Below are 24,307 nucleotides of genomic sequence, written 5' to 3'. Positions count from 1 at the left end.
AATATGATTGAATGATCTACTCTTGTATACACATGTATATTCGAATGTGAGTGCGACCCCTTTGCCTACCTGTGCATTAAGGTCCTCTTCATAGTCCGTGTTATAGCTCAATGTTGGCTGACTGTTGTAGCTCTGCCTTTGTGGCGGTGTCGGCGTAGTCAATATCTCCAAGGGCCTATAAGTTGATTGCTGCTGCTGGCGCACTGGAGGCTGATACTGCTGGGGCTTTTGCTGATGTTGGTGCTGCTCCTGCTGCTGTTGATACTCAATATCCCTATATAAATCAATATCGTCGTCGTAAACAGAATAGTATGATGAATCATAGGGGTTTGGTAAGGCAGGTGCCTGCTCTTGTTGTTGTTGTTGTTGTTGCGGTTGTTGGAATGGTGACGGTTGTTGTTGTTGCGCCTGCTGTGGTGTTTGGTAGCCACCCCCATGATTGAATATGGATGTATTGTAGTAGTTACGATTGGATGCAAACTGTGCCGGTGAAGCTTGTGAGCTTGGTTGGACAAAAATGTTATCGGAAGTTTGCGCCGACAGCGACGATGACGGCGAAGATGACTCAACTCTTTATGCACAAATGTGGCGCAAGTTATTTACATTAACGAGTATAATTTAATTAATTTAAATTTTATATGTCATTATAAAATACAAATGTGTATGTGTGTGTCAGGCAATGTAAGTTTTCATATTTTACAGGGGGAGAGAAATGTAAAACAAAAACAAAAAGTAATTAAAACGTATAATTAGAATACTTCTGTACCTATATTATGAGATCATTTAGTAGTAGTAGTAGTCGAAGAAATGAGTTATAGCAGATGAGTTAGCGGTTGAAATTTTGGTTAGAGTAGCCCAGTCCCTACACAATAAGTTTAGTCAACTGTACAGATTTGGTAAGTTCCATCCGTTTAGATTTCTTAGTAATAGGTAAAAGGTCTGAACGTAAACGTATAAACAGTAGCGCCTGTGGGCAGTGGCATTAATGTTTTTGTTTTTATGTACATTTCACTGCCGTATTTATGTGTATTTGTGTAGCGGCACCAAATAATTGAACAGCACATTGGTCGTCGACTTTTATAACTACCTTTGTCTTTCCGTGTTTGAAGTGGCATGTACCGAATTCAAGTTCTGGCCACTTAAGCCATTATTGCTAGTGCTGGTTGGCTTGGTGTAGGCGGCCCCTCGGCTGGGTTCATTTTGCGTGCGCTCTAATCCGTCCGGATTACTCTGAACTTGGGACTGCCATTTCTGTTGTCCACGCGTGCGTTGTGGTCGTACAGTGTACCGGATTTTCGCCTGAGGTATAGGCGTCGTAGTGCTGGTAGTTGTAGTTGTGCGAACTCGGGCAGTGGTATGAGTGCTGGGCGCGGCTGTTGCCTGCAACTGTGGCAGCCGCTGCTTCAATTCCTGAAATATGTCACTTGGGAAACTGATGAACGCTGGAACTCCGTTGCCTGCATTGGGTTGATTAAGTTGCGTGAAATTAGGAAAGGGTCGACGCGTTGTTGTAGCTTCCATAAATCCGGTTTGTGGATTGTTTCGTATTTTACTGGCTGTCGTCGAAAGTGAACCCTCCGTTGTGACTTGTGGACGTGGTGGTGCCATTGTCTCCGACATGGGCATGTAGGGGGGCATGCGAGATGGTGGGAGTATGTCTTCATCAACTCCGTCATCGTAGTCCTCGTCATAGTATTCGACTGTTTTTTCAGTGGTAGTGGAAACTCTGCCCGAAGTTATCCTAGGACGCGTTGGACTGGTGGTCGTTGACTGATTTGAATTAGACGCTTGTTTGCTTATCTGGGTTTGAATACTCTTCACGAAAGATTCGTAGCCTCTTAGAATAGGCGTGGTCGATCCTTGGGTGGTTGTGCTAATTGGCAGCCTCGTAGGTACCGGGCTTGATTTCAAGGGAGGTCTGGACGTTACTGGACTGGATGGCGTTGAGCTAATGACAGGTCGGCGAAGAACCAAGGCATTCCGAACATTTCCACTTCCATCATTGCTTACCTGCTTAAAATATTTGATTAGTGGGTTGACAGCCGGATTAAAACTTGCTAGATCACTGGCTTTTAGGTTTGCCATAAATTCATTTATATTGAATTGAAAATTGGTCTTCTGTGGCTTGGTAGTTGTTGAAGGCTTAGGTGGCTCCGGTTTGGGGGGCACCGTAGAGCTGACCGATTTGGTAAAAGTCTGATACGATTCCGGCAGGGTAGAATTCGAAGCGTAGCTGATGCCCACTGGCAAATGCGATAAATCTCGGAATGGTACTTCCTGCAGACCGTTCGAGTTTTTGTTAGCCAAATTGGGAGCCGAAACAATATTGAAGTTTGGCGTCACGTGCACTGGTGTGACTGGTGGACGAACTTTGAAGGCGGCGTGCTCTATTTGATTAAGCTTGGCATTATTGTAAACGCCCTTCATTTTCTGATTTGCGACAATATTATATTGGAAGTAATTGCTCTCTGTCGTGCTTTGGGTGTCTGGACTTTGAGCAATGCTGAACTGAGATACCAGTTTGCCAGAATAGTTTGATATGCTCGGCGTAAATTCCGGTTTATTATTATAAAAGCCACCCATGGTGCTGTATTGAGCGTAATGGTTGCTGGGCGTAACTTGTTGACTCGGCCTTGTTGTAGAATAGTACTCGAATGATGGCCGTTGGGTTGTCGAATGCGCGGTGGGACTTATCGGTTGATTGTCCAAATGAAAGTAGGCAAAGTTTTCAGCTTGGATCTGTTTCCTGCGCTCCTTAAGCTGTTTCAGTTGCTCTATAAGATAAGGAAGTAGGTCGCCTTGGCTCGTTTGTTCCGGATGACCTCCTGGTGGCCTTGAGCTTGTTAATCCGGCCGCACCATAGTAACTACCTGCAATCGGTCGAAAGTCGTCTTCCAATGGAGGCGGCGGTAGAGACAAATTATAGCCGGTGTAAACCACTGTGGGTTTTTTCCCATATGTCGAAACACGTTCTGGTTGTTGCGGGTGTTGAGGCTGCAGATGTTGTTGTTGTTGGAGGTAAGCCTTATATCCAGTGTTAAGTTGATTGTAGTTCTGGCTGGCGGGAGTGTGCTGGCTGGGAGGAGTTAGATAGGGATTGTAGCTGCCGAAACTGTACCCGTTTTTCCCAGCCCCATTGTAAGGCTGGTGAACTGGACTGTCTATAGAACGATAGTTATGCGTTGGCCATTTAGCAGGCGTATGTGGAAAAGGGCGCAGCTGACGGGCACGTCGCTTGGACTCGGCCGTTGCAGTATCATCGCTATCTTCGATTGGTTCGCTGTTGTCTGAGTCCGCCAGCAAAAAGTCTAATTCGGTTTGACTAATTTTTGATGAGTACTTTTGCAGCTGGACGACAGCAGGCGCTGCATCGTCGAACTGTTCTTGAGAGTTATTTGAGTTATTGGAACTATTGGAGCTATTAGAGCTGTTTGTCTGTTCGCCACTGCCCAGTTGCTCACTGCTGGCGCTGTCTGGCTCCATGACTTCGCTAGAGGTGTTCGAATCGTTAGGCATTTCAGTAGGGCCAGCCACTTCCGCTGGCGTAGTTGACATTAACCCACTAACATCGCGTCGTCTGCGTCCTCTGTCTACATCGAGTCGGTTATGTGACAGTTCGTGTTCAATTGTCACGTCGTCGTTTAAGCTTTCGCTGTTTGCGTACAGAGTTTAGCCGAAAAGCATTTGAGTCGATTGGTGTGTCAATTGAAGTAAAATATAGAGATAGTGCAGTATGCATTGTATGAGAAAAGAGAGTAGTAAAATGGGCGGAGAATAAATTTCAGATCAGTTATGAATTTGTTGAGACTAAAGCAAAAAGTAAATTACCATCAATTAAAAAAAATAAATACAATTTTGAAAGCGACTGCAGATGAAACAATACTATGGATGGGGAGGCAAATCGGGCGCAGAACTTACCTGTAAGCCGTCCCGAACGTGTAGGATCCGATCTTTCCGTGATTTGGTATTGCATTTATGCTGGCTTGGTGTAGAATGCCATCGCGGTCCCGCTGCACTTGGCTAACAGTACTCGGTTGGCCACGATAAACACGTTGCTGACGCTCGCTGTCCTCCTCTTCGGGCAGAGTTTCATGCGCCTCGGCATAGAGCTTCGTATACTAAATATGAATTTAAAATACACCAACGACAATCGATTGGCCTTGGCTCACCTTGGCAATTTCCTCCTGCGATTCCAGAAGCGACTTAGGCTGTCCTCGGGACGTGACCACTGGGTTGGGAGCAACAGTGAGCTCTGGAGGTGGTGGCAGATGCTGAACCTGAGCCTGGATAGTCTGGGGAGGTGAACGATGGTATTGCGGTGGAACTGTGACTGTTTTTTGTGTGGCCGTGGGACTGGTGAAGGCGGACCCAAAGCGAATGCGACTGGGAACATGTTGCTGTGCCTTGTTACGTGAGGCACCACCTACTTCGGTAGAGGTTGCCGACGTGCCACTGTCCACCACTTCGCAGCCTACATTTCTGGGCCAATCACAAGTCTGCAGTTCGTGCGAGTACATCAGTCCCCCAGTGCAGCTCTCAAGTAACGCACCACCAAATACGCACACATAATACTGTGTGCAGTCCGAGGGATGGGGATAGTATCCGAACTCTTCGGGACAGTCAAAGTTGACGCCATTGGAGCTAGCTGACTTCACATTGGTGCCAAAACTGCGAGAGTTGGTGACGCGTGGAGCTCGTTTGCTTTGCGCATCTGTTGATCCTGCAAAAACGAATTCGTCATTCAAATATCAGAAATCATTCTACACAATCTACTTTACTCATTGCACACATTCAGCGCAGCAAATATTGTTTGAATTACCTAACCTGAACACACTTCTCCATTTGCGAACAGAGTACAAAAGTTGATCCACAAGTTGATCTACAACCTTTTATGCAGAAATCTAGTCGCCAGCCCACACAATGCCATTTATCGTTAGGAGAATATTAACAAAGTATTGAAACTGATTAGGTATTCAGACAATTGAAGCTGAATTTGAATTGGGCCCGATTCGCTGCAATCAGAGCTATACCAATTTTGAAATAAAAGTAACTTGGCCGAGACAGCCTCAAGCCAGCAAATGGCACGACCAACTTGAGCGGCTCACCCAAGGCATGGGCGCAATGCAATAATTGGGGCGGAAGTTGTGTTTACTTTATTGCTTAGCATTTGAGGCACATATCTGGGTTGCAATATTTCTGTACTGACAGCTGAAACCACAGCTAATAAATTAAATGAATTGCAGTATTAAAATTATGCAAGGAGCTCCGCTGCCGCACGATATCAGTCAACCTTCGATTTTCAAATGGGGCTTTTTGGCTTAAAAACCTTAAGCTTAGAATGTAAGCCAGAGTAGTATAATCGACATAGCTTTTTTAGTTGTTTTTTTTATACCCTGAACCCATTTTCAATGGGAAATCAGGGTATAATGGTTTTGTTGAAATGTATGTAACAGGGAGAAGGAGGCGTGGCAGACCCCACAAAGTATATATATTCTTGATCAGGGTGACGAGCTGAGTTGATTTGGCCCTGTCCGTCTGTCTGTCCGTCTGTCCGTCTGTCCGTCTGTCCGTATGTATGAACGCGTCGATTTCAGAAGATATAAGAGCTAGAGACTTCAAATTTTTTTAAAATGTCCGTAATTACAGCGCGCATATCAAGTTTATCATTAAAAATCGATAACTCATCTCGATCTTTTTTTATCGATAAAAAACCTTATCGAAACCCAGTTATAAAATTATATCTTCTACACCTTTATTGCTAGGGTCTCCAAATTTTTAATGTATGCTTATATGCAATTTATACAATTTCGGTTTTTGTTAAAATTTACCCCCACCTCTAAATTCGCCCCCTCACCCTCACTTTTGTAAAAAGCGTATTTCAAATACTAGAGACTTGTGCTTTGGCAATTACATGCATATTCATGTTATAATCATATTCTGAAAGTTTCATAAAGATCGTACGTCCATAAAAAAAGTTATTAAACAATTAACTTCTCATAGTAAGCGCACACTGCAGCCCATGCGTGTTTATGCGTGGTTGCTTGTGTGTGTATGTGTTTGTGTATGCGTGTGTTTATGTGTGTGTGTGTATGCGTTTGTGTATATATGCGTGTGTGTGTGTAAGTGTGTCTGTATGCGTGTGTGTGTATATATGCCTGTGTGTGTACGTGCGTGCGTGTGTGTGTGTGTGTGCGTATTACTTGTGTAAGCTGAAAGTTGCGAAAAATGATTGAAATATCTATTGCTCCAAGGGTTCAGGGGATCTCGTAGTCGAGCAGTCTCGACTAGAGCTTTCTTACTTGTTTTTTTTTTTTCCAATTTAATAGCTTTTATTTGGGACACTGTGGCTTGAGTCTGTACCCATTCGTTTTTTTGACCCACCTCAATTGCCTCACACACAGACATACACAGAGGCAGGCGTCGGACTGCAACTAAACATTATTATGCTATACTTTAATTGTAACGTGAGCATTTTCAAACAAAAACAAGTTATAATAACGTGAAGTCGGGCTGCACTTTTGACCAGCCACAAGGCGGCGTAAGGCACCTTAAATATATTTTTTTTGAGTAACATAATATATTTTGCTTGATAGAGACACCTTTTCCCAAAACAAATTTACATTCACTTTTTACTTTTCCATTGTTCCCAATAACAGTTTCTACGCCAGATAAGGCCTTTGGCGGTTGGCTTTTCGTCATTACTTCAATTGACTGTAGATGAATTGTTAATTACTGTTGACCAATAATAATATGCTTCTATATGCAACTAGTTCAATATACCTACTCTTCTGATGCCCAATTGAAAATAAAGAAAATTGGCTTATCGAAGTATTGCAAGGGGATGGGACCGATGACCGATGAGGCCGACCCTATAAATGCAAAGTATTGTTGATCCCATTTCGGTCAGCTGATGCGAGGCATTGTTTCGAATAACAAATGAGGATGTGCGAAAGCTCTGCAGGGTTTGTTTACGTTGTGCGCTCTCAAGTGCGCATTCTATTTTGCTTGCACATACATGTTTTTCTAATGGACGTCACATGAGCAATCATGTCAAGGCTGCTGGATAAGATCTGCTTAGCATGCAGCACGCACCATAGCTTGTATAATTATCACACAAAAGCGTCGTTGCTTTCAGTCCCGTCTGACCCACTCTTTGACTGAGTGATATATGCGCTATGGCCACCAGTGCCAGCTGCAAAAGTAAGCTAATCACGTGCCAATGCAAAAGTCTAGTGTCGTCGTAGCCTAGGATGACATTTGTCTTGGCCAGCCAGCCGCCAGCCAGCCAATCAGGCAGCCAGCTCCAGCTACAACACACTTGGTAACACATTTGCCGATTCATTGTTGCCGTTTGTACTTTCTGCTCCACTAAACAAAATGTGTACGTGGATTTGCTTAGCTAGTTGCTAAGAGCATGGCTGGGTTGTGTTATGCAATGCACAGTAATTCGGCCATAAGCCTGATTGGCTTTATTTTTTTTTTTTTTTTTTTTTTTTTTTTTTTTTTTTTTTGTGGGTTTGTTCAACGCTTGTCGATTTCTTCGCTTTTGCTGCTCTACTTGTTCAAAAATAAGAGCAACACATTACGCGACTTTTATTGAAAGTTGAAGTACTATACAGCACATAAAAAGGCAACCTGACAAATACTTAGACAATTTGTATAGCGGCTACATAATATCTATTGATACGCTTTTCTGTCGATTGACAGGAATTTATGTGGCTTTACTACTTCCGGGCATTAAGTCTGCTATTGAGGTCATTAGCTTATTAACTTATTTCTACTCGGTCTGCATTTCCGAGTGCTAACTTTATAAATACACTTATTAATTGTTAAATTAAAAACGTTTTCAGTTCTGCAATTGATACAATTTGTTGCTGAATTTCAAGTATTTTGCCAATGGCTTTATATTTTTAATTAATTTTTTTTCCTAATTGCGTTTGCACACCTCGCATTACAAATTAATAATGATATCTCCTGCCATCGAGTTTGTGTTTGTTTTCTTGTGTCTATGAGCTCGGTAGGTGCGGCCCACAATTAAACGCACGCTTCGTAGATGGAAAACAAGCACTGGTCAGCTTTCAGTTTTTAATCGATTGCACAATTCAACGAGAAGGCGTATCGGAGACCTCAAGGCAAAATTTCGGCGAACAGACAAGCTTTACTTCATTTTGCCGTATTGCTATTTCTTTTGTTGCCAGCATTGGATAGCGGAGCGGCGATTACCTTGCGATCGCTTTGCATGTGCGCAGGAAGTTTGGGATCGTTAGTTGAGATTTTCCTTTCTAAAACCGCCGTTACAGTCAACAGTCACTTCCTGGGTGCGCAGCCACGACAAATGGCTCAAATACTATTGCCATCAGAAGCTGCCAATTGTTGGGCTTTTGACGATTATATTCCAAATCGAGTTGGGCGACATAAATTTACACTAAATTTGTTCACACTTCTATGAATGTAAAGAAAAAAGAATTCGCACTCGAAATATGAGCGCCATAAAGATTCAGATTAAACGTGTTCGCAATAAATTTCTCAGCCATTTTGTGATAGCCAATAAATTACCTTATTGATTTGCATCTCGCGGCGCATTTTGCTATAATTAAAGATTTATGCGCTCGAGAATCGCCAACATCATGCATAGATGGGTTGCGCAATGCGTTGCGAGCTCCTTAGCCTTTTGAATGTCGATAAATAACCATAAGCCGACAAGTGCACTGCGCCGAGTATCCTATCTTTGGCATTACTTCTACTCAAACAATTGTCGCAGGCAACGAAATTAAGTGACTGAAGTGCTGAAGTGCTCGAGTGTACCGGCCATGCCTTCTAGCCACTGTGGTGCTGTACAGTTGCCATTCGTTTCAATACACAAAATTACTCTGATATGCAGTGGTATGTGCCGAGCTCAAAAGTGAGAGCTATATTGGAACCCACTATTTTATGCACCACAAACAGGAAATATACAACTATGCAACATTCGCCAGCTTTTCGACTTTTCCACTTTTTGCTACAGTTGCTATTTTTGCTACGGTCAGCTGTGGGCCCCACTCAAAACATTGGCTACACTAGAGCCGTATACATTTTTGGCAATTATGTAACATGGCTCCTGGGCAGCATTGACACATATAGAAACTATCAGTTTGTCCAAAATTTGTTTTATATGAACTGCAAAGAACGCATATACATTTAAACTAACAAATTAAATTTTTTAAGAATGGCAATATTAATGGCCTCAGTAACGTACGTTACGTTCAATTTGACAATAAATTTACTTAAACAATTTGTCGTCTTTTGGTTTAATGCCAATGCTACTTTAATGAAGATTTATTTTGGCAGTGTGTGACGATTTGTTAATGAGTAAGCTTAACGTATTTACTGAAATATTTCGAAAAATTCTTTTACATGGAGACTCACCGTTTTAAAATGTGAATACACATTGTTCAAGAACTATCCCTGAATTTGATATAGGGAAAATCATAGAGACTGAGAATCTTATGTTCAAGATTTCGAAGTATTTTTTCTAACTATGTACTTGTATAGATAGATATATTCACACTAGTATGCTTCGATTAAATTATTTTTGGTCACAGTGAATGTTGCCGAGCAACGCCAACTTCGACCACAACAAAAAGTAAAACACAACTAGCACGAAAAGTGGGTCAAACTGAGAATATTGCATAAGATGTAGACACAACACTCACCAACATACATACATACACACAGATACAGAGACAAGCTATTTGAAATCTTGCTGCTAGTTGCAGCAACTAGACCACGCGACGTCGACAGCCAAAGCGACAACGGCAACAGCAACAGAAACAGCAACAACAAAAGCAGCACAAGCAACACCACCAGCAGCAGCAACAGAAACAGAAACAACAACAGTGGCTCAGTGTGGCGCAAGTCTTGCAGAGCACATTTAAAATGCGGCAAGCCACGCCTGTTTCAAAATCGATCACTTTCGCATACCAGTAAATCGAAGCCAGGCAGCCAGCTGGTTGGTGTGCCACAGCAAGAGCTGCAGCAGCAGCAATAGTTTTCGATGTGGCTTGCTACTTTATACGGTGCAGTGTGCTGGATGGTTTTTCAGTTCGAGTGTCGCATTTGCAATGTCGGATCGGTGGACGGCTGCCTCAAATTGGTCTTTAGTCTCCACTTGGGCCATCGCATTGCAGCGTTGCTAATGTCACTATTTCGAGAGTCTACTATGAAATCTAGATAGACTGCGATTATGAGAGTTACGCTCGATCAGTCACATGTAAATTTCTTCAATATGTGTAGAGCTTTCAGTATGACATGATATGATTTATTAAATATTTGTGTCTATTTAAATTTTGATATCTCTTTGAGATTCCTGCAATGCTCTATTCCCGACTGATCTGAGGATTAACCTCAACCGCAAATTCTACAGAGGTCAATGCATCGCCAGCAGACCATAAGTTAACCGTTCAGATGGAGCCGATGAAAGGAAAGATGAATAATACAATTACAAACTCGCAGACTGTGACAACCAAAATTTACATACAGAAAACAATTTTTGCATTTTCCAAACAGCCAACAAGTTTAGCATCATCAACGGACAGCAGATACTACAACAGCCGTTCCACGTTCCATGTTCCACGGCCGTGACGCTCATTTTTCAGTTCAATTAAATTTGAAAGAAAAACGCCCCATTGACTCCAGCGGCAGAGAGGTCAAGGTGCTCATATCTGTCTGTGGTTGTTGCTGTCGCTATCGTTATGGCTCTGGCTGCTGCTATGGCCTCTTCGCTGCCGCTGACATGGTTGATGTTACCAATGCTGCTGTACTTATTTTGGTGAAGCATTTATTATTGGCATTTTGCTGAAACGCCGGATGCTGCTGAATTTCAAATGTAGATACATACATACGTGGGTGTATTGAGATAAATCATTCATTTAATATTGCAATGACAATGATATCTGTGAAGACTAAACTCCAATTGTCGTTTATTTTGGAATTAAAAAATTGTGGCGCACAATTGGAACACTAATACAAATCAACTGATCTCAGAGAGGTTGATGATTGTCTTCTCCAACTGTCACTGCAATTCGTAGCGAGTGGGTGTCAAACTGGACAGCGTTGCTTCAAATACATATATGAAAACCGGGTACATCTATGCGTTTGCTTTTTTGAAGCAATTGCTTTCGCAGGTGCGCGGAAGTTAGAGTCGAAGTCAGAGTCTGAGTTGAAAGTAAATGCAAAAGTGGTAACACATAGTCAAACAATGGCACTTGTATTTATAGCATCTATGTCTGCGAATTAATGCCATGAAATACATTCTCAGCGAATAAAGTTATTGTTAGAGAAAGGGAGAGAAGGAAAGAGACCAAAAGAGAAGGAAAGAGACAGAGCGGGAGAGGGAGAGACAGAAAGAGAGAAAAGTAAAAATGAGAGAGCGAGAGAGAGAGAGCACTCTCTGATGTTCGTTAACAATTTCCCTCAATCTTAACGGTCACAATCCCAGCTTTATTTCTAGTGATTATTTATGCCCTTAACCTGTTAATGCGAGGCGTTATTAATACTGAAATTGTTCAAATAGTTTTTTTCATGTTAGCAAAGCTCAGACGTATCATTTTTACCCGATTGCTCTGTGCCCTCTGCTCGTTCCCCACTAAGCACAAGAGTGGGGATTTTATGGTTTGCAGCCGTTTGAAAATTAGCTGCGGCCACTGTCGCCGTTAATTTTGTTTACAAGCAGCGTGTCAATATTCGTTGTTGTTGATCTGCTTGAACTTGATTTTTATGAAGACTTGTGTGAAATAAACTTAAGATGTTGGCTGCCGAAAAAGTGGAGGCAGCACTTAACGCTAAAAGATACATATCTTTTAAATGGTAGCATAACATCTATTTAATGTTTACATTTTTGCTAAAGACAATGGCTGGAAGAAAGGGTAATTATACAATTTATTGTTGAATCATACCCATATAATCTTAATTGTTTTTCTACACTATAGTGGTTATGTACTACTGAACATGGAAGAGGTTAACTTATATGTGCATATGTTTACACTTTCACTATGTACCTATGCACAATTCAATGCTTTGCGCGAAGGCAAGGCCTGATTGACACCGATTTTGAACTTATCATCGGACCTCACTTGTACTCGTCCATACCACGCACAATTACGTATTCGTATTCGTATTCGTATTGGTATTCGTATTGGTATGCGTATTCGAATTGGAGCAAACAAAGTACGAACGTATTTGAAAGCAATAAAAAAAAAAACATGCGCGTTGAATTGAAAGCATAAAATCCTCTGCTTTGAAAAGAAATGGCGATCGATTGTCGCTGCTCGAATTAGTGCGCATCTGCCAGCGAGATGAAAGACCAACAACAATTTGGAATGACTGCAAGATAAATGTGTGTGCTCAAAACTGGATCGTGACTGATGTAACATATTAGGCACTTGATAGTGCGTGGCTAGGTTTCCACTGCAACTGTTCTCGAGGGCTGAGATTAAATGATTGCCGGGTGCAGCAAATATGGAATATATTGGCGCAAAAATGTATTGTTATGTAAACATAGGCTTTAGCATAAGAAATTGCATTTACTCCCGTTGCACGATAGTACAACTTCGATTTTAATTAACATTCCCCAATGGCTTTAAATATAGCTTGGTTCACGTTTAGACAGGCATTTGAATTGCAAATATTTTCGTATTTCACGCAGAGTGCACAAAGAGTCGCATTGTCAGTATGCATTTCTCATGTTGTATATGCAAAAATTCAAATAATTTGCCTTCACTTTCCGTTGTCCTCTTCAAAAGTGCGCCACACGAACGCCACACGCCACACAACTTATAGTTATTCATTCGTAGTTTCCGTTTTCGATGCGGAACTGCATGAAATGCAATTAAATATATTGCCCTCTGTATAGCTCATACCGCACTGTAGTTACTTTAGTTACAAATCCATTGGCAACAGGTTAATCCACTCCTTACTCTAAATACCAAAAGTCAAACAAAGGCGGCACCCAGCCATATAGCACCCCCAAATTGAGAGAACGAATAAACCCTCCAACCCACGCCCAACGGATTTTGCCAAGATGCAAGCGCTAATGCTTGGTAAAACTGTTGTTTGTCTATACTCCCATATACCCTGTTCGCATGCACAACATCGACATCTGAAGATTTGGAATATGATCAAGATAAGTAACTCCAAATAGGTCGATTGTTGTCCCTAACTACCCCAAATGTATGTAATCTAATATTTATATGCTTCAGCCAATACCCATAATATCGGAACAGAGTAGTGTATAGTCAGTCAGCCACATGTTAAAGTATGTGTTCGTTTATGTACTTCAACAAGAAACTTGCTGACTTGCTGACTTGGCATTAGAACTGAAAAGTGAGCGGCGTACTTGTCGCTTGCACGACTTTGTCCGGCTTAGCGTTAGCGGATTTGGCAGCGCCAACATTTTGGGTGTGACGTTGGGAAACAATTTCAATTCAAATATATATTATGTGCAATTGGAAGTGGATCAAATACCTTAGATATTGTTACCATTTCTCATTGTAATGATATGCTGCTTTAAATCTTAATAATTCGAGAATATTAAACGGAGAAAATTAACAAGTCTTACAAATTTATAATTAGACCAAAGAGTATCGACCGATTCACTGCTTAATTTACAAGTCAAAATGGAGTGTGAATAACACACACAAAAAAACAATACAGCCGGAATATCATTTGCTAGTACCCGGCCCAGTGAATTAAATGGCATTTTAATTATGTACGTTTTATTCGGTTTGCGTTCTCAAAGCTGGAGCTTTAAACCCATTCAGGGCCATTAAACGCCTCAATAAGACAGCTGCCGCCTATTAAAGGCGTACAGGCGCGACAGTTGCTGCTATTGCGCATGAGTCTGACGCCAACAATCAGATAAAATGCAAACCAATTATTATTTTCAAGTCGGTTGGCAGCAGACCTAGTTCAGATTTGTACTTGAAATGCAGTTAAAAACGAAAAACTGAAAGGACTGAGTACAACTTTTGAGGTAAACAAAATGCCCCTAGAATAGTCTATATTACTAGAATATTAAACTTTAGGTTCTGCTCAACATAGACCACCCAAGTAATTAAAATAAAATCAGAGACAGAAAAGCGGATATACATAGCTCAAAAGCAAGCCCCATAAGAGCCAAGCCCAATAATTGGTCATTGTATTTAAATTAAACTGAGCAATATAAGTAATTGCAAAATTAATTAAGCAAATTATTTTCAAAAGGCCTCTTTCTAAAAATATATTGCAATCTAAATCCATCCATAAATGGTCATTTCGAAGTGCACTTAACTCCGAAAAACGGATGACTCAAGCGACAAACTTAGTATTCAACATTAAGAAATTCCATATGTCCGGGTGCAGTCAGCGTTCAGCAATGAGATTTTGAGCGTTGTACCGCATGTCTTTAGCTGAAATTGGCAAATAGCCTTCACCTTTTCGTCACTTACTTAGACAAGATAGCCGAACAATGAGTTACCATATTTGACATGGAATCAAGTATGTTATCAAAGCAATCGGCAGCTGAACTCATCTGGGTCACACTAAGCAAACGCAAATAGCTGATCCTCAGACATTGCACCTAAAGATTTGAATGCTCCCACAAAATTTTCAGCTAATAGGTATATCTTATGGCAAGGAAAGTGGCTACTTACTGGTTGAGTTGAAATGCACGCTTGGTATGACCGTTGCCTAGCACCAGTCTGCAGTGAAACAAGCCCCGCCTGTTTGTCGGCTTTGTCGTTGAACTTGAACAGGTGCCACGGATATGGCAAGTAAAAGCAAAACAGCAAAACAGCAAAACAGCACAACAGCAAAATAACAAAATTAACAAAAACAACAAAAAATCCTCAACACTTATTCAAAAGCGAAAACAACGTTAAGTAATTTTATTTCAGAGATATGTGGACTGAAGTCTTTTAGTTTACTTCACATACACACCGATTTCAGGCCTAAGCTTGAATTCCATTAGTTCATAGACTCGGACATCCCAAAGCATTACACGTTACAATTATACCCAGAACAAGTGGAAAATAGGGACTCAGGGCTCAATGGCTTTGTTGTAAATATCAGACAACTGATTCGGGACAGTTAGTTTTTCATGAGCAGGGACATAGCTTTGAGACTAAATTACAAAGCAGCATAACTTATCCGAAAAGCCTTTGAGACCCAATACTTAAGACGCTAATTGAGTTTCCTTGTAATACTAATGAAAGGGCAATTCCCAATAATTAATGCTTATTGCAAGGGCCTTGGAAACATGTAACGTTGCATATTCCGAGATTAAGGTAGCTACAGTGCCAAGCGACGAGAAAAAGTCACAAGACAAGGTATTGCAACTATATCGGTATTTCTGCAACGCGTTTTACGTGTGGGGACAATCAAAATATTTCGCGCAACTTAATTAAAAAATTACCAAATTTTCATATTTATAACATACTTGATAACTGCTTTTACGATGTGTGCTAAACGTTTGTGAAATATTTAAACAAATTACTCATTAACTCGGTGAAATTCAGTTGTCACACATGTTTTTATTTTCACGCGTTTCATGTTTGTTTTGATTCGCTTATGAAACTTTTTGTCGTAGTCCATTTTTATACAAATCTGTCTAATAGCCAACGTAAGCATATGAATAGCAAAAACTATTTAGTAAGCGCTAAGTCAAGCAACTAATTAAAAACGGGGAAAAGGCACCGAAGTCCAAACACCCTGACAGAGATAGCTTTTTATATCAAATGCCAACTACGATACAAGCAGAGAGATAAATGTTTACATCATTACAGAATTTTTACATATAAACTAGAAAATTAGGCATTCATTAATTATAATTATAATGCCTTTGGCAATGGTAAAAATGCGGCTAACGCTGCTTGCTAATTAAATTCAAAATGGCAACATAAAACACGCAACTTAATAATTTATATAATACCTACATACATATGTATATTTCCATATATACATGTCTTCATAAAAAACCCCTTGTTCGTTTGATTGAAAGATTTAGCTGGCAGGCGTGTGAAAAACCAAAGTCAAGGTTTCGACCAGTTACCTTATAAAGAAGTGGGGTAAACTGAAGATAGCAAACTCTATTCGCTATCTAACGTATTTGTGACTTTGACGGGTGTTCTGTAGACTTCCAAGCTACATTTGAGAATTCATACTTGAAAGTGTTGAATAGACCACATACTTCCGAGAGTTAATTTCGATTATATCAGTTGCATAACCGAGACAATCTTTGTCTCGCTGAGAACATGTTTTTTTGTTAGCGTTTTATTGCTGTTATTTCAGTTAATATTTCGATGACTAACATATTTCGCAGCGCGATCTCTTAGGCGGATATCTTTTATTCAAAATTTTCAGCTCTGGCTTTTTATCCGGGTTTTATACTCATTTTGATTGTGTGTGTAAGTCTAACAATTAATAACATTTTACGCTAGAAAATTTTTTAAGAAAGAGTAGTGTTAACAGCTATTTTTATTATAAGCAGCAACTGACAAAAAATGAAGGTCAATGTCTGACCAATGGTCAATCAAAGACAAACTTGAAATATCCATATTATACATTTATACCTTAGGCTACATTAGACCTCTGTTTTTCTTTAGTGCTTCCACACTAGCTCAAAATATAAATTCACGTACTGCTCAAACCATATGTCTGTCAATACCAATCCATTCCGTAAGATTCACTGGGCTCATAAACAAGCAACACACATTATTTTGCTAGTCAGTGTCCACGCAACATGCACATGAGTGACTTATCCGTGTCGCATCTACCAATTTAAGGCATGCCTTACACAGCCTTTGCTGCAAGGCCAGAACATAGGGAGGGATACAGAACAATGAATATGTTAAAAATTATTGTTGGCGTGTAATCAGCGCGAAGACATCTCGTAAGCTTGCCACAAAGAGTCTCACTGAAGACATCAGCAGCACCAGTACCAGCAGCAGCACCAGAATCAGAACCAGCTGCTGCTGCCCAATCCACAAAGTCATTGCCACTAAGTGGTAAGTCTTGTTGGAGTCTGCCAGCGCCAGCACAAAAGTGATGTAGTACATTAACAGCGTATCCTACGCACAGCTGATGACGTGTCGGATACCTCTGGAATTCGCAATGCACTCAGCCAAGACAATACAAATTTATAGCACTCTAGTAAAGTAGATTCTCGCTCATACACACGATAATTTATGTAGATTAATTGATTTGTAACTGCCAAGTCCAATAGGTGTGCCAGCATACCTATTATAGTACACACTGGCAAAAAAGAATAAAACTTCACATCTGAAATTGAAAGCAAGAATGTTATGGAAAGTTAATTTCTCAGTGTTGTGCGTGTGCACACGAGTCGAACGTCTCATTTTCAAATTGAATGAGTGCAAAAGTCGAGTATTAAATACCGTTAGGATAACCTGATTCTCTCTTCGCCTTAAACGAATTAGCAAACAATATAATATAGACAGTTTTGGAACTACACGGAATAAGGCATAATTGCGATGCCAAGAGTAACGACTCTAACCGCATGTGTCCCTAATAAATAATCGAATACAATTATTGGGTAGGTCTTACTGCTTCCATCTGAGAGTAAGCGCAGATCCACAATATTTATAAATTACGCATTTTGTTTATTTATATGCCAATAAATTTAATTGAAGGCACAAGCAAGGTTCAATGACTTGGTGCAAACTTGATAATGTATGTGCTGTATGTGCGTGTGTAATGCAACATTCACCTACGGCTTTTATAGCATTTGGTAGCTCTGCCGAAGCTCGTCTGGCCAGTAGTTCGAAGCCGTAAAGCTGCGTATATAAATTTATTTTATAACAAATAAAGAGGCTCGGGCGACTAAAATATAATGTCATCAAACTGCGCTTTGTAATTGAAACCAGTTCCTAAGTGTTTTTTCTCCCTCAATGCTTTGGTGGTATTGAAAATGTGGTAGGCCACATCAGGTTCCCGCTGTGATTAACCAAATTGACGGCTCTGCTGCAATAAGAAAAACCACTAACCAAAAAAAAAAAAAAAAAAAAAAAAAAAAACAGAAACATGAATGGCTGCATCAGGTAATTGACTTATATGGCAATTACTAGCAAATCACAAACTTCAACCAGCTGTGTGCTGATAAAGACCTAGACTTGATATATGCAATGTGAATACACTTTTGATGACCCACCATCTGACACAATTCCGATAGGTGCATTGCATAGGTGGGTTCGATTGGCTAACACGGCGGGCCAAGCTCTTGCCAATGATGATTAATCATCCGCTGCATGTTGAAAGGTAAAAGGCATTTGCGCGTAATCAGCTCGGTCTACAAATCATTACATTTTCTGCATTTAATGGAGCACCTTAGACGGAGCAGACGGGCAGCCCTGTGTACCTTATGTAACAGACGCTTTAGCATCATTAATCGATAAATACAGTGTCACTGTAGAGCCTGCATTGCATTAGCGTTGTCAGCCAAGCTGCGGCTAGTATGATTCGCTCTGCCTGGTGAAAGTGAAAGGTTAACACCATGCTCAAGCCGTATAGGAAATATTTGAAAAATTATGTACAAAATAATAATATATTACTGTGTAAGCTGGAAAGATGCGGTTTTCGCTTGCATCTGAACAGTTGCCCTTTGCGACCTTGAGCGATGAAGCGGAATTAACCTCATATAAATGAAAACAATAACAAAACATGTAAGCTCCAAGGTCGTTGCTCATCTGCAGCAATCCTGTTTATCACATTGTCAACTCTGCCACAGTGTTGAGACTGAGCGTCAGCTTCATGGCCGTTAAGGTCAACGAGCCCTGTCTCTGAAAAAGCGGTAACTGAGCAATCTGCTAAAAAACGCATAAATACATCAAAAATCAATTGATTTTCGCTATGCAGACTCGATCTTTACTCATCAATGAGTTACGGGGATTAATATTGTAAACATTACATGTAGGCCGGCTTTAGTTATGTGTGTGTCGACAAATGAGCGCAGATGGGCCAGGCTAAATTGGACTGTGTCCTTGCAGCGTTTGCACGCCCAAGACCCATGACGGTGTCAAAATCATTTAGCATGACTGCCTTTCTAAATTGTTGTATAGTTATGCGCAGTTACAGCCTTGAATTGTTTGCTGTCTACTTCTCTTTATGGCTGCAACTGCCACTGTACTCACGTAATTGCACTACACGAGTACTTAAACTGTGGGTAGTGGATAAACAACAAACGTGGATAATCCAAAAAACCAAACTTTACCTTACTGTTTATTTTGTGGTCAGCGTGAAACTCATCTCAAAGTTCTTTGAGCTTGTTCGAGGCTTTTATCTTGCAAGAGCCTAAGCGATCTAAAAGTTAACAGAAAACACATTCACCCATTCATTCAAGGGGCATTTGAAAAGAAAGTGAAACATTTCGGTCGTCCAATTACATATGAATGTATAGCAACCTACGACTTTGATGTATGCATATACAAAGCCGTGTCTATAAATTATGATTGCCACATGCTCTTGTGCTATAGTTTATATAATTTTGAGTACCGTACATATGGATTTGGTAATTATAAGTACGGGAGTAGAATGTCGAGTCCAAAGTCAATTTCCATTCAATCAATTACACAGTTACGGTGTAAAGTCGCCTTAAGTCATATGTTAGCGTTACGGGTGCCCGCTTGTGTCAGTGAGAGTAAGCTTTGAGCAGCGAGCCGTAGATGTGAAACGCGCATAAAATAATCATAAAAATTAAGAGTTTTACGCAATCCTAACTGGGCATTCAACCATTAGCTACGGAGGCCGTCAGTGAGAAAGAGCACTCTGGACGCCGAGTCTGGGCCAGAGGCAGGTGTGAGAGCGTTAAGTAGAGCAGACGTGCCAGTCAAGGCGACTTGTTGCTATTTTAAAATACAATTTATAGAGATGTCAAAACTTGTTATATATTTGGTGCTTGTTGTGAGAGTGCAGCCATGCTCATTGCACATTGAAAATAATTTTGTCTGCCGACAGGTAACGTCTATCTGTTTATCTTGTGGACACAATGAGAAGGAAGGAAAACTAATTCAAGGTGAGTAGCGCCATAAAGTATTAATTGTGTAGCCCCCATAATCTCATAATAAATAGGATTGGGAAATTTTTACTGAGGTCTCTGATGTCAATGAAATATTATTTTATTCCATACACATACATAGGAATAAAAAATCAAAATGAAGTTCAATTTTCCATCATTGTTTGTGGTGAAAAGTCATAGACCCTAACCCATTACAATATTTGCACTAGTAGTGCATTAATAGACTCTGTTCATATTTATAAATGCGCGCACCCAGCTTGTCTTGCCTAAGCCTTTGTTGTGCTCAGCTGCAAGTGCAAAAAAAAAAACGAAAGTGCACAGCGGCTTCATTCATGTTACACCATATATCGTATATGCACATGGGCACCACTCAGATTACATTTAGAGTACAAGTCAGACAGACGCATAGCAACTGGTGTATGAATTTAATGACGCCCTTCCGCATGTGCCGTCTATCGATTATGTTTGTAGTAAATAAGCTGTGAAGTATCTAGCACGTTTAATAATTTTTAGATTTATATTTTTTTATATTATCTAATAAATAAATAATAATAATAATAAGCTGTGAAGTTAATTTACTTTAAATTTGGCATTGACAATTCTTTTACAGATTGCTTAGCAAACTTATGAAATCCTCTACTTCCATTATTTATACACTTATTGCATGGACATCATAAGACTACCAAGTGTCGTAACGCATTTCAATAAATAAATATATAATTTCTGCATGCTAACTTTCTCGATTAAAGCCAACGTAAGGTTTCTATATAATACTTAAAGTGCTGTCAACCAATTCAAACTGCCGCCTTTTCATTTCAATATGTTGTAATCGTATGCCTTAACATCTGACCCGCGGACTGGGTCGATTTCTTTCTGCGGCCCGTGAATTTTAATTCCATTGCCAATACATAAGTTAAGCTAAGAAAGTTTTTCTAAATACACACACGACAAACGAGGTACTACCAAACTTTGTGCTTTGTATGTATGAGTGCATTATTACAAGCGATACACCTTAACAGCAGTATTGGACTACGCCAACTAATCCCAAAGAAATATTACGTGCACGTAATATTTGATTACTTTTACAATACAATGTATATTCATATATTTCATTTAAAATATCGCAAATTTTTGTATAGACATTCATTTCATTGCTTTATATAATAGAGTGCTTTCCAAAATGAATTCTAATCCACTCTTTGCAGTAATTTTTATATATACAGCCATTTTTCGATTGTTTTATATTTATGCATATTGGCTGATTTATTAGTTTAAAATACATTTAAGTGAGTTGTGTTTACAAATTATTTACAGTTATTATAACCGCAATTTGTTTGGTAACATAAACACTCACTCGTAAAATAAAAAAAATAAAAAAAATACTCTTCGAATTCGTTCATAGCACTCAAGTCACTGTGTTGTATGTAATTAATATCTGTGCCATAAGCTGACTAGCTGATTGGCATGGCTTACATAAGTCCAATATCTTGTGTTTTGTCCAGTGGACAGCGCGGGCTCGCCAATCGCTCCGGCTCGTTGTTATGCTTCAAAATGATTATGTTACATATTATTCATATGAAAATATGTGTGTTAGGTAAATAGATCACGTGAACCAACATTTTTATTATCTTCCACCCGCCCTATATGGCAAGTAGTAAGATCCCAAATGTTGTTGCGAATAATTTCATTTATAATCGAGCTCAATATTTAAAATATATTGCATTGTTTTCATTATCGATATAATAGATCTGATTAAAACACAGTGAATCGACTCAATATCATTTTATACCTGTAATATATTTGTGTGTATGCGTATAATACGCAAATAATCAAACAGGTTTTCTATAAACGTTAAAAATGAATACAATTCTTTCGTACATATATTTTAAAATTTACATATAAACGCTGATTCATTAATCTTTCTTTAGACACATGCCAAAGTATTTTAGTTTTATTTTTCTTCAAATCATATATTTTTAATTTTGATTATCACTGCATTACTATACCCTGTACTCATTGAATAAGTTGGAAAGGGCATATTAAATATATGTATAAATTCTCTTTCATTTGAGCACGACTTTTTCATTTTAATTTAGTCAAAATAATGTTAGATCAATATCAGTTTATTCATCGGAAAACATGTTATCTGTTTTCTCAGTTTTAATATGGTTATTCCACTCATAATAATATGCATGACTTTAAGCCAACGAGTTTTTGCGATTGCCGATCAGCATTACTCACGAATAACATAAGAAAATAAATTTTTGTTGTTTAAGAACTTTCGAGTATGTGATACCCTATACAAAAAGATTTATTCTGTATTTAAATGGATGAAGTAGCAATAAATAAAATTTGAATCAATGAGGTAAGAAAGCTTCAACATGAATTTAAGATTCGTATCACACGTTAATAGCATATAAAAGTACAACCAAACCATAGATGACTGAAAACTAATTTTCAATTAAATATAAATTTAAGTATGACAACCTTTACAATCGTTCTCATCAAAAATATTTATATATACCAGACGATTCCGAGAATATCAGTAGTTACGTCCAAAATATTGCATATAAATATTCAATATAATACGACTAAAGCTTGTTTTGTCAAAATGTTTGAATCGCCATCAGACTTTATTCAAATATTGTATTGTCGAAACGAGTTTCGGTCGGGCACCATTTTTCTACAGGTTGCAGTACATTTTTTTTTAACAATTTGTGATATATATTCAGGTGCTTGACAGCTTACACAGTATGATCTTATTTCCAAAAACTTAGAACTGGGCCCTTTTACTAGTATCTGTAAGCACCGTACAACCAAAAGCTGATGATTTTAAAAAGGAACTACCTTTCTAAACTACTTAAAGTTAATAGTATTTTTAATTGAGAGTCATAGTTCCATAGTGATTACCTACTTCGAGAACGAAATATTGCCCAGTGTTTCTTTGATTAACTGTAAGAGCATTTCTTAAGGTCGCACTTTGATCACATAAACTGATTCTGCTGTCTTTCTGACATAACTAGTCGAGGTGTTTTGGCTTAGACTAACTAGATACGGCTCCTTAGTAACGAGTTTGTGTCTTAAGTCATTTGATTTTGTTAGTATGATGTCAAATATGATCTTACCTGTTTCGAATAACAATAGACATAATCCCAGAAGCCAGTATAAACTACGTCGATGTGTTGAAAACTGCATGTTGCTGTTGTTATTGCGCATCACTGTAACTGTAAATTTTCTTGTAGTTGCAGTTGCGTTTTTTAGGTTAATTCACAGAATTTGAAATACCAAAATGCAAGCACAGTCCGACATTCAAACGGCACGGCAACAGCAGCTTAAAAAATGCCAGTCTTTACTGCAAACAAAGGGTATATATATTTGCGAATGTATGTAGGTATGTAGACGCGTAAGTATGTAGAGAAACAATGTCGTAATCTTTTAATTTAGATTTTTTCGTTTTCAGGCTTTTGTGATACAGTTTTCTTGAGCTCTTGGATTTTTCTCGACTGCGGCTGCAGTTTAATTCAGTTTTGTTTAAATAATATATGTAGGGTTATTAGCACAAAGCATTACTTTGTTCACATACACACGCATATACACACACATACTCACTTGAATTCTAATATTGCAAAAGTAGCCAACCACCAACAAAATATTTTTAAATTATTGGCTACATAACATGGTATTATAGATATTATTAACACGAAGAAATCTAAGATCAGATTTAAAGTTTTATCGCACTGCGTACCATACCGAAGAAATGTATGCAACTAAGATAATGTTTAGCGAGGAAAATGTAAAGCGAAATGAAATAAACAAACAACCAAACCTAACAGTTTTTGCTTTTGTTGATGTTTTTCTTGGCGAAACTTTCTTTTTGACGTAAAGCCAGTCTGAATACGTTTGCCGTAGCTTTTTCGCGCACACACGCGCGTCTCTTGAACTATAAAATGCAGCTGCGGCTGCTTTCTATACGTGAGTTAGTTGAGTGCAATAGTCACGAATTTAACAGGTCGACGCTTACGAGCCTATGATCGCATTAATATGTTGGTTTTTGAACGTGAATGCTCTATACCGTTTGATCTTTGCACATGGTGTTGTTCTTAAGCAACCAGCTTATTGCACTACTCCAATTCTATCAGCCAAATCACTTCTTACCGTGCGCTCGAGGGAACACGTCCTAATCGAAACAACTAACAAACGCGACTGTGCGCAGCAAGTGCTTCAACTCAGTCAGCTGGACCGTCGAGTCAAGCCAGGTTTGAG

General features: G+C 39.3%; 1 protein-coding gene and 2 long non-coding RNA genes across 17 annotated transcripts in view; all 3 read right to left on the bottom strand.

Moving 5' to 3' along the window:
- The window catches only part of LOC6575548 (mucin-12), a 33,896-nt gene extending 9,589 nt beyond the window's left edge, over nucleotides 1-24,307 (bottom strand). For 4 of the 15 annotated variants that reach the window (XM_032728568.2, XM_032728572.2, XM_015164688.2 and 1 more), the window contains exons 1-6: nucleotides 24,200-24,306; nucleotides 23,170-23,268; nucleotides 4,170-4,720; nucleotides 3,919-4,118; nucleotides 1,088-3,652; nucleotides 70-274 (exon numbers count right to left, since the gene is read on the bottom strand). In XM_032728568.2, coding sequence (XP_032584459.1) covers nucleotides 70-274; nucleotides 1,088-3,652; nucleotides 3,919-4,118; nucleotides 4,170-4,720; nucleotides 23,170-23,260 — 3,612 coding nt within the window. In that variant the 5' untranslated portion in view covers nucleotides 23,261-23,268; nucleotides 24,200-24,306. Of the gene's footprint in view, nucleotides 1-69; nucleotides 572-1,087; nucleotides 3,653-3,918; nucleotides 4,119-4,169; nucleotides 4,721-23,169; nucleotides 23,269-23,329; nucleotides 23,397-24,199 lie in introns of all 15 variants that reach the window. The other 11 variants (XM_032728577.1, XM_032728579.1, XM_032728582.2 and 8 more) reach the window with 9 other exon arrangements.
- LOC116803833 lies at nucleotides 6,303-9,554 on the bottom strand. Its single transcript, XR_004363842.2, has 3 exons — nucleotides 9,406-9,554; nucleotides 8,557-9,156; nucleotides 6,303-8,443 (listed from the first exon to the last, which is right to left on the bottom strand). It is a non-coding gene; the product is annotated as an uncharacterized LOC116803833 (long non-coding RNA).
- On the bottom strand, nucleotides 10,276-10,920 carry LOC116803834. The gene is made up of 2 exons (XR_006357244.1): nucleotides 10,517-10,920; nucleotides 10,276-10,396 (listed from the first exon to the last, which is right to left on the bottom strand). It is a non-coding gene; the product is annotated as an uncharacterized LOC116803834 (long non-coding RNA).

Source organism: Drosophila mojavensis, unplaced genomic scaffold (assembly GCF_018153725.1).
Source record: "Drosophila mojavensis isolate 15081-1352.22 unplaced genomic scaffold, ASM1815372v1 contig_36, whole genome shotgun sequence".
NCBI classification, from domain to species: Eukaryota; Metazoa; Arthropoda; class Insecta; order Diptera; family Drosophilidae; genus Drosophila; species Drosophila mojavensis.
Note: the sequence above shows the minus strand (reverse complement) of the source record. Positions and strands in the feature narration are given on the sequence as shown.